Source organism: Zea mays, chromosome 10 (genome assembly GCF_902167145.1).
Source record: "Zea mays cultivar B73 chromosome 10, Zm-B73-REFERENCE-NAM-5.0, whole genome shotgun sequence".
Lineage (NCBI taxonomy): Eukaryota > Viridiplantae > Streptophyta > Magnoliopsida > Poales > Poaceae > Zea > Zea mays.
Window position 1 is genome coordinate 92087861 of NC_050105.1, and position 10736 is coordinate 92098596.

The 10736-nt window shown below is 44.5% G+C and overlaps 1 protein-coding gene across 1 annotated transcript; it reads right to left on the reverse strand.

Annotated features, from left to right (window-relative positions):
• Window positions 1-411: 411 nt before the first annotated feature.
• LOC542136 (acc oxidase) lies at window positions 412-1559 on the reverse strand. Its single transcript, NM_001111764.3, has one exon. It carries the CDS (start codon window positions 1433-1435, stop codon window positions 491-493), a length of 945 nt encoding a protein of 314 aa, NP_001105234.1. The 5' UTR covers window positions 1436-1559; the 3' UTR covers window positions 412-490.
• Between the last annotated feature and the right edge of the window lie 9177 nt (window positions 1560-10736).

The following is a 10736-nucleotide window of genomic DNA, read 5'->3' on the forward strand; positions in this document are numbered from 1 at the left end:
TAGCCATGCCATGATAATGGATTGCTAGAGTCACTCATCAAATATGATTGTGTCATCGCAACACACGAGCACTGTACTATGTAGAGGTGAAATAACTAGATTAAGATAACAAAATTTATACATGGCTAGGATCAGAAATGGATTACGAAATATTTTCTAATAACAGTATAACACACATATATAACTTGTCGTGGTATTATATATTTCTGTTGCAACGCACGGACACTCACCTATTTTATATATATATATATATATATATATATATATATATATATATATATATATATATATATATATATATATATATATATATATATATATATATATATATATATATATATATATATATATATATATATATATATATATATATATATATATATATATATATATATATATATATAGCAAAGAGGGCAACTAGCTAGTTAATACTTAACAAACTTATTACTACCTTTTAATAATGCATTCAATAATTGTTTTCCCTGTTTATTTATGCCGCTGGAGATGACTTTGGCGCCCCCGTCTTGACGGCTTCGAACCTAGGCTCCTTGGCCTGGAACTTCTGCTTGACGTACACGTCCATGTAATCGCCGAACAAGTACTTGGGATACGCGTCACCGCCGCTGGCCTGCACCGCCGCCGGCGAGATGGTGGCTTCGTTGGCTGGGTTGTAGAAGGATGCGATGGAGCGGCGATTGCCGTCGCGCATGGGCAGCACGCGGTGCCAAGCGCTGCGGTACAGCCCGTTGCTGAGCACCTCGATCTGGTCGCCGGTGTTGACGACGATGGCGCCCTCGAGCGGCTGTACGTCGGTCCACTCGCCGTCCTTGAGCACCTCCAGGCCACCGACCTTGTCGTCCTGGAACAGGAGGATGACGCCGCCGGCGTCGGTGTGCGCGCGCAGGCCCGTGATGAGGTCCGGGCGTGGGCACGGCGGGTAGTGGCTGACCTTGGTGCCGAAGAAGGGATCGTGCCGGCCGCCGCCGGAGAAGGCGTCCTTGATGGTGCCCCTGGCGAGGCCGAGGTTCTCGTCCATGGCCTCCATGACTCGCTCGGCGAGCTTCCTCAGCTCGGCGCGGTACTCGCGCATGGTCTCCTTGAACGCCGGCGGGTCGGACGGCCACTGGCATCCGTCGTGGATGTAGAAGATGTCCTCCCAGTCCAGGTCGTCCACCGGCGCCACCACCTCACCGCGCCGCTCCGCGTCGACGAGCGCCTCCAGCGTGCGCACCGGCTCCGACGCCTTGAACCCGGCCTCCCGGAGGCGGTAGCAGTCGGAGCACACCTTCTTGACGCGCTCGAGCAGCTCCAGCGGGATGCCGTGGTTCACGAGCTGGAAGAATCCCCACTCCTCGCAGCCATTGGCGATCTGCGCCAGGGTTTCAGCCCTCTCAGCGCCGTCCAGCTTGGAGAAGTCGATCACGGGAACCACCATTGCTGTTATATTATTATTTGACTTGGGAATTGATCGAAGACGAGCGGGCAGATGGAAGTGTTGTATGTATGCAGTTGCTGTAGGGAAGGCTAGCTAGCTGATGACTTGAGGATGGAGAAGGCATGAATCCATGGCACCCGTATATATAATAGCAGTGATCAACGAGCAGCTCAACCTACCTACTGCCATGGATGAGGAGGGTCAACACAAGTCTCTCAGGTACGGACCTGGACTGGACCGCTTTTTGGTCCTGCCATGCATGGCTGCCTCTAGCTGAGGTGTGATGAAGCTTCTGGGCAGTGGGAGAGCAATTGGATTGGATGCTTGTGGTGGCAAATTCAGGATACGCCACAGGATCGATCGGATGTCACTGTCAAGGTGACCACATTGCCAGCCAAGCTTTGACAAGTCAGAACAGGCATCAACGATGGTTCCTCTTCTAACTCAGTCAATTCGTTCGTAGAGCGAGGGCTGGCAAAGAGCTAAGAGGAACCCAAAAAAAGCCTTAAACCTACCCAAAACCGATATTAGGAAAGAAATATGTTTTTTCTTGCTCCAACAGTTTCTTTATCATTGTCCCAAAAGTTCTGCATCTTGCTCCAACAGTTTCTTTATCATTGTCCCAAAAGTTCTGCATCCCCCATCCGCTTCCTCTCCTCCCGCATATTTGCGTGTGAGTGATAGCTTCCCAATCCATACGCGCGAGCGTATTCTTCTCCATCGCGAGTTGCTGCTGCTCAGAAGACGAATCATTCTCTCCGCAGTACGCTGTCCTGTACGTGCCGCGCCCCACCATGTTGGAGAAGCCCTTGGTCACCTGCTTCAGCTCCACGTACGAGTTTCAACTCCACGTACGCGAAATACCGGGCCCCGTCGGCAGGGAGGTACTCTAGCCCCAGCGTGCATGCTATCTTCCAGTATTGAGAGTACTTGCACAGATACGTTGACATGGTGAGGCGCATGCCATATGAATTCTGGGGAGATAGTATTTGGGGATCTGTTGTAGGAAGGTAGTATTTTGGGGAAAGATTTTTTTAGTAGAAACCTCAATAGATAGTTTTGAGAAAGAAAATTTAGAGGAGCTTTTGGAGTTGCTCTAAGGCTGTCTTCGACAGATCGTGTAAATAGGGGAAACGAAACTGTAGATGACACTGTTTATAGGGCAAAGTTTTTGTTTTTGAAACGAACCAGGCAAAGCTTGCCGATTATATTGAAAAAGGAGAAACCTAGACTAGGCAACGGAATACAGGGCACACAAACAACCCAAACAACAGCAAACCCCCCCACATAATAACTATCCTGAGTCATCATAACCGAGCTCAACATGAGTGATGAGCAGTTCTGACTACCCAAGACGGACAACAAAAGACCAACGGAAACCACGACAATGGCTACAAACACCGGCACAGGAGAAGGAAGCTGCGGTGCGCCGTCGTTGCTGAAAGCATCTAGGCCCCTGGTTGGTTTTAGTGATTAATGACAACGTAATATTATATGTGACTAACGTGTGTTTTGCAGAGACAAATGGTAAGTTAGGTCGCATGACAGGTAGAAGTACTACAACGGTGAAAACAATCCCGGAAATAAGAACTCGAAGCGACGGCTAAAACGACGGAACAAAAGGTGAAGGTCTACGGAGTCCGAGTGTCAAGGAGATGTGGACACTCGCGATTTAGTTAGGTCTTTTATTCTCTTTTAGCCGTACTATAAAGAGGGGTTGTTGATGAGTAGTTTGACCAAGAGAGTTCTAGTGTAGTGTTGGTGCACAATCACACTCATACACAGTGCTAGGTGTCACTCTAGAACTCACACACAAGTTAGAGCGAAAACGGATTTGAAAATCAGCTGAAAAACAAGAGATAGGGTTTCTGGCTTAGGGGTACCGGACTGTCCGGTGTGCACCGGACTGTCCGGTGCACCCTCTGCCAGGTGGGGCCAGGTTGGTCCACGGCAGTGTTTTTCCTTCGCAGAAACCCGAGAGCGCAGCGTTCAGAGTTGAATTTTAGTGGTGCACCGGACACCGCACCGGACTGTCCGGTGTGCACCGGACAGTGGACTGTTCACTGTCCGGTGCGCCATGAGCCCAACGGCTCTCTGCCAGAACTAGCCGTTGGAAGTGACCGTTGGCGCACCGGTGGCGCACCGTTGGCGCACCGGTGGCGCACCGGACTGTCCGGTGCGCCATCGCGCAGTGAATTGCCTGTAACGGCTAGTTGGTGGGTGAGGGCTATTTATACCCCCTCCACCCACCATATTCAATGTCTTGCACTCCACATTTATTCCAGCACCTTGGTAGAGCATTGCAAGCACCAAAAGCCTAGTGAGGAGATTAGAGAATCATAATCCGCGCTTGTTCCTCATTAGCGCTAGTGAGAGCCACCTAGAGCACACACCACTTGCATTAGGCTTCTCTTGGTCAAGCGAAAGTCTACGGCTTGTTACTCTTGGTGATCGGCATCACCTAGACGGCTTGGTGGCGTTGGGAGCTCGGTGATCACCGTGAAGATCTTGTTGGTGACCCGACTCAAGTTTGTAAGCGATCTCGAGGGATCCACCGCGCCGGAGTGGCAAAGGATCATCTCGTAGTGAGCTCTTGGTTCTTGCGAGGACCAAGGGGGAGCGATACCCTTGCGCGGGTGCTCCAACGAGGACTAGTGGAGAGTGCCGACTCTTCGATACCTCGGGAAAAATTGGAGGAGTCTTCTAAACTTTGCTTTACATTCCGCACTTAATTCAAGCACTTTACATTGTGTATTTGTTTAGCAAGTATTTGAAGTATTATCTTAGCTTTGTTACATTTCTAGTATTATATTCTTAGTGCTAGTTGTTGGGGTGAAGTTGGGCTCTTGATTAGCTCTTGCTTAGGTTTTAATTAGTGTTGATTTTTAGAAAAGCCCAATTCACCCCCCCTCTTGGGCATCGTGATCCTTTCAATTGGTATCAGAGCCTTGTTGCTCATAGATTAGCTTAACCGCTAGAGTTACGATGTCCGGTGGGGATGGACCTCCTCCCGTTTTTGATGGTGACGATTTTCCTTATTGGAAAATTCGTATGGAAGCATACTTAGAGGCTATAGACATTGGTGTCTATAAAGCCGCCACACAAGGGTTCCCCGAACCTAGAGATCCCACAAATCTTGTAGGTGATGAGTTCAATTATGAGAAATGGAATGCTAAGGCCAAAAACACCCTTTTTAGAGGCCTTTGCAAAGATGTGTTCAATAGAGTAAGGAATCATAAAAATGCTCATGATTTGTGGATGGACATTTGTGCTCTACATGAAGGAACTAGAAGTGAACGTGAGGAAAGATATCACATAGCCATGCGAAAGTTAAATTCCTTTGAAATGCTTACTAATGAAAATGCAAATGCTATGTACTCACGACTTAATATTCTTGTAGAGGAAGTCAATGGATTGGGGCTTACTCAAATCTCACAACCGGATGTTGTGAGGAAGATTCTCAGTGTCCTCCCAATAGACAAATATGGACACATTGTCACTGTGCTACATCAAATGGATCTTTCAGTTACCACACCTACACAAATTTTGGGAAAGATCAATGCCCATGAAATGTACATGCACATCAACGACAAAGAAGAATCATCTTCCAAAAGAAAGGATTTGGCTCTCAAAGCAAATCATGAAAGAAAAGGAAAAGCAAAAATACAAGTTGAGGAAGAATCCTCAAGTGATGATGACCTTGATGCAAACATTGCCTTGATGGTAAGGAAGACCACCAAGATGTTGAAGAAGCTAAATAGAGAAGGCATCAAATTTGATTCAAGAAAGAAGAAGTTCTTTTCCAACAAAAGAAAGCCCATTTCTGAGATGGACTGCTACAACTGTGGTGAGCTTGGTCATCTTGCTCATCAATGCAACAAGCCCAAGAAGAACAAGTTCAAGGGCAAGAAGGAAGATGACAGCGATGATGAAAAGAAGGAAAAGAAATTCTTCAAGAGGAAGGATGGGAAGCAAAAAAGGTTCCACAAGAAGAAGAATGGAAAGGCATATATTGTTGGCGACTGGCTCACCGACATCGAATCATCAAGTGGGTCTTCTTCGAGTGAAGAAGAGAATGATGAAAAAGTTGCGACCATCGCCGGGGACTTCTCTTCACCACCACCATCGCCATCATCCACTTCTCACCTATGCCTAATGGCTAGGGGTGAACGAAAGGTACAAAATGATATTAATATTGATGATGATAGTGATAGTGATAGTGATGAAGAATTTGCTTCACCTTCATATGATGAGTTAGCTGACTTACTTAAAGAATATACTCAAATCATTAGAAAGTCAAAAGCTAAATGTGATAGGTTGAAAAATGAAAATGAATCTTTAAATGCCAAGTATGACATAGTTATAAAGGCTAGTGATGAAATAAAAGAAGAAAATAAAACTATGTCATCAACTGTAAATGAGCTCACAAACTCCCTAAAAGATGCTAAGGAAAAATATGACAAATTAAATGAAGCTAATAGGGAGTTGCAAAATAGACTAGTAAAGATCAAGGAAGACTATACTCAAATTAAATTTGATCATGACAATCTTCTTGTTGAAAATGAACTTTTATCTTGCAAAACACATGAGGCTTTTAACGCTGTTGTTAAGCTTGATGTAGCAACCTCATGTGATGATTTCATTCAAGAAGAGCAAATTAGTCTACATGCTGAATTGACTGAAAAAGTTGAAGTCCTGACTTTAGACAACCAAAAATTGAAGAATTACTTGACTGATGCAACTACTAGAGGAAAAGTTGCTATTGAGAACAATGATTTGAACAATGAGTTGGCAGTGGATAATCAAAGGCTTAAGAATGAGGTCAAGAAACTAAAAAGTGAAAATGAACATCTTGCAACAAGTGTGCAAAAGTTCAACAAGGGTCAATACCTCCAAAATGAGCTGCTTATGAACACTGTTATGAAAAATAACAAGAGTGGTATTGGATACAATGCTTTTGTGCAAAAGAAAGCTATCACTCAATACAAGCCAAAGCAGACTCACAAGCCTATCAAATGCTTTGAGTGTGGAAATGAAGGTCATTTTGCCCACAACTGCAAAGCTAAACCACCAACTCCCTTGCCTAAGCACTCAAGACCATTTGCTTTCAATGCTCACTATGTTCTAAGAAAGGTTGCAAATGGAAAGATTAAGGTTACATTCCTAGGTCCACCAAATAAGAGTAGACCTAGACAAATCTGGGTGGCAAAGTCCTTAATTGAGAGAGTCACTGGTCCTATGCAATATAGGGCCCTCAAAACTCAAGCTTGAATTGTCTGTGAATGTAGGTGAACTACAAGACCGGTGGGAGCCATTGGGTTATTGACAGTGGATGCGCACAACATATGACAGGCAACCCACGGATGTTCACCTCACTAGATGAGAATGTTGATGGTCAAGATAAAATCACATTTGGAGACAACTCAAAAGGAAAAGTGCAAGGACTTGGCAAGGTGGCAATCTCAAATGATTTATCAATATCAAATGTTCTCTTAGTTGCACCTTTGAGCTTCAATTTATTATCAGTGGGACAACTCTGTGATCTTGGACTTCAATGTTTATTCACTCCATCAGAGGTTATTGTAACAAAAATGGATGATGAATCAATGGTATTCAAGGGATTTAGATACAACAACCTCTACTTAGTGGATTTCACTTCAGAAGATGCAGACTTAAGAACTTGCCTCTTCACCAAAGCTTCTCTTGGATGGCTTTGGCATAGGAGGCTTGCACATGTTGGGATGAGCACACTCAAGAAGGTATTAAAGAAAGATATGGTTAGAGGTTTAAAGGATGTGGTGTTTGAAAAAGACAAGCCATGCAGTGCATGTCAAGCTGGAAAGCAAGTTGCTAATACACATCCTACTAAAGCTTTCATGTCAACATCAAGGCCACTGGAACTACTTCACATGGATTTATTTGGACCTACAAATTATGTCAGTGCCGGTGGCAACCTCTACTGTCTAGTGATTGTTGATGACTTCTCAAGATACACTTGGGTGTTCTTTCTCCATGACAAATCTGAAGTTGCATCTATATTCAAGAAGTTTGCCAAGAAAGCACAAAATGAATTTGATTGCAAGATTAAGAAGATTAGAAGTGACAATGGCAAAGAATTTGACAACACCAACATTCATGAGTACTGTGATGAAATTGGGATCAAGCATGAAGTATCTGCCACATATACACCTCAACAAAATGGAGTTGTTGAAAGGAAAAATAGGACCTTGATCACCCTTGCAAGAACAATGATTGATGAGTATAACACACCGGAGAGGTTTTGGGCCGAAGCTGTCAACACTGCTTGTTATGCATCAAACAGGCTATTTCCTCACCGGCTACTTGCGAAGACTCCTTATGAACTGCTAAATGGGAAAAAGCCAGACGTCTCTTTCTTCCGGGTGTTTGGGTGCAAATGCTACATCTACAAAAAACGCCATCATCTAGGGAAGTTTCAAAGACGTTGTGATATTGGTTTTCTTTTGGGTTATTCATTAAAATCCAAAGCATATCGAGTATTCAACCATGCCACTGGCGTGGTAGAAGAAACATATGATGTGGAATTTGATGAGACTAATGGCTCCCAAGGAGCACTTGAAAATCTTGATGATGTAGGTGATGAGCCCCTTAGGGAAGCAATGAAGAACATGCCTATTGGAGCTATCAAACCAAAAGAAGATGAAGAAGAGGTACAAATCATTGACAGGCCTTCTTCATCAAATGTACCACAAGATGATGAAAAAGATGAGAGGCATGCAAATGAAGATACATTTGTCTCTCATGAACAAGCAAGGGTACAAGCCGAAGATGTTGATGCTCCAGGATCTTCTTCCCAAGTGGTTGACAGGAGAAACTCTGTAACACCCAAATTCTGAATTTGGAATTGGTAGAAGAAATCTGAACGAAGTATCATTGGGAAATAAGAAAATGAGGAGAAAAAGAATTTTTTTTTTAAAACCATTTATACATCTCATGAAATAAATGAACAAGGAGAATAAAACTAGTAATAATAAAATAATTTGGTTTATATTCACCTTTGGATTCCAATTGATACATTTGAAAATCTGACAACTAAAATAGAAGTATAAATTTGAATTTGGAATAGAAAATAGAAAATAAATGGGAAGGGAAGAACTAAGAAAAATACTACATAAAATAAAATAAAAATCAGGATAAACATCCTTCACACTTATATTATTAAATTATACCTTTCAAACTGAGGACAAGTTATTTCACAAAATTTGAATTTAAACTTGAACTCAAATTGGATTTGAAATTGAAGAAAAAAAATAGAAAGAAAAAGGAAAAAGAATAAAACCTGCTGTTGGGCCACAACCTGGAATTCGGCCCACTAACCCTTTCACACGCGCACGGCCCAGCTCCACTCTGCGGCGCTGACCTGTGGGACCCGCCTGTCGGCGCGCTCCAACCCGCGCGCGCGTTGGGTGTATGCCATCTGGGCCCTCCTCGTCAGCCTTTCACGCGCGCGCTCGCCTGCTTCTCCTCTCTCTGGTCCGCGGGGCCCGCTTCGTCAGTCCGGTCTTCAACCAACGGATCGCGCGAGCTCGCCGCCGAGGATCGCGCTCCTACCGGTCACCGCCTCCTCCTCGCTCGGACTTTGCTCCGGGTATAAAGCTCACCAAGCTCGCCTCCCCTCCCGTATTCACCTACGACGGCGACCACTGCCGTAACACCGAGATAGAGAAGAAGAATAGCGCCGCCGCGGGCTCAATTCGTGGTGTGCTCGCGACCGGTCAGGGTAGCTAGCCTGTGCACTCCCTCCCGATCCCTGCGAACCGTGCGTGGTCTCGGCTGGCCCGATTGGGGCGCAGGGGACCGGCAATTGCTCGCCGTGGTGAAGGCTCCGCCGCGGATCCGCTCGCACCGTGGGCAAGCATCTCTGCGCTACTATCTTGGGTACGTTTTGCCGTTAACATGTTCGCCCTTGTTCATACATCGTGTAGCTCAGTTTAATTGGAGATTGGAGCTCGGGAATGGCCAATTGAAATCCTCGCCGGCGTGCTCCGCCGTGCGGGGTGGGCGGCGCCGCCGTCGTCAGTATCGATTTGGGGAGAGACGTAGAGACCGTTGGATCTCAAACGTGTGGCCACGATTAGATGTGGATACCGATTCACCCAGAATAGTTATGGGCCGTTTGATCTCGATCGTGTGGCTCTGGGGGGATCTCGACTTCTTTAAATCCCTGCCCTTGATTTTAGATCCAACCGCGGGGATTGCATACCGGTTCAGGGATACCCAGTTCTAATCTGGGGCGCTCATGTTAGATCGGGCGGCTCAGATCGCGTGATACCCTTTCGGTCAGGAAATTTATTAAAGAGCCCCTGGGTTTTACAGAAATAGAACCCGCCGTCCCTCGGGCACTGTTCCCCGTGTCTCGGGTTTCTTGCGCTGAACCCCCTGCGGTTTTCTTATAATTGAGGCCCAGTCCAGAACTCGTTTAAATTGAATAAATAAAATAGAAAATGGATTTTTAATATGAAAATAATTGCTAGAACTTAGATAATTCATAGAAAATTCATTTTAACTCCAAATTGAACCATTCCAGTTTCTAAAATTTTGTAATAATATTCTTCATCATTTAGTGCCTCTGTTTTGTCATGAAAACAATTAGAAATTTACTCTCTCACTTAATTCATTTTAAACACATAAAACCTTTGAAAATTCATAACTTAAAATCTATAACTCCAAAATTAATGATTCCTGTTCCTATGATCTTATTTTAATATGTAGATTATTAATGTGTATTTTGTTCTTATGTTTGGTGTAATGTTAATTTTGCCTATACCATGTTTGTTTGAATTGCTACGACTAGCAGTGAGGTCACGTATCACCTGAAGATCATCCTGGTACCTGGATTCTCAAGGCCCAGGCAAGTTGTGCCCTTGATCACTTCTTTTTACCTACTCATGTTCTAATTAATCATAATGATCTGCATAGGTTAATTTTGATGGGACCCAATAGGTTACCCTAGTTTGTCTATCTTTATACCTTGTTTACCACTGAACTTTCTGGGTAGTACTTGCTAGTGCTATATGTGGTTTTGGGTATGAAGATTACACTATTCATGATTATACTTTTGTTATCAGTTGTTATTTATGGTTCATGTTAAGATCATTATGTTAATTGGAACATGGAGAACCACCCGGGAAAACAGTGCTACCACAGGGGTTTAATGGGACGCCCTTGGCTGATTAATTAGGAAAGCTAGTGGAAGACTACCTTACCCGAAAGGGGCAAGGGCAGTAGGGGAGAGGTCAGTGCGGGGAGGCCCTCGGGAGGA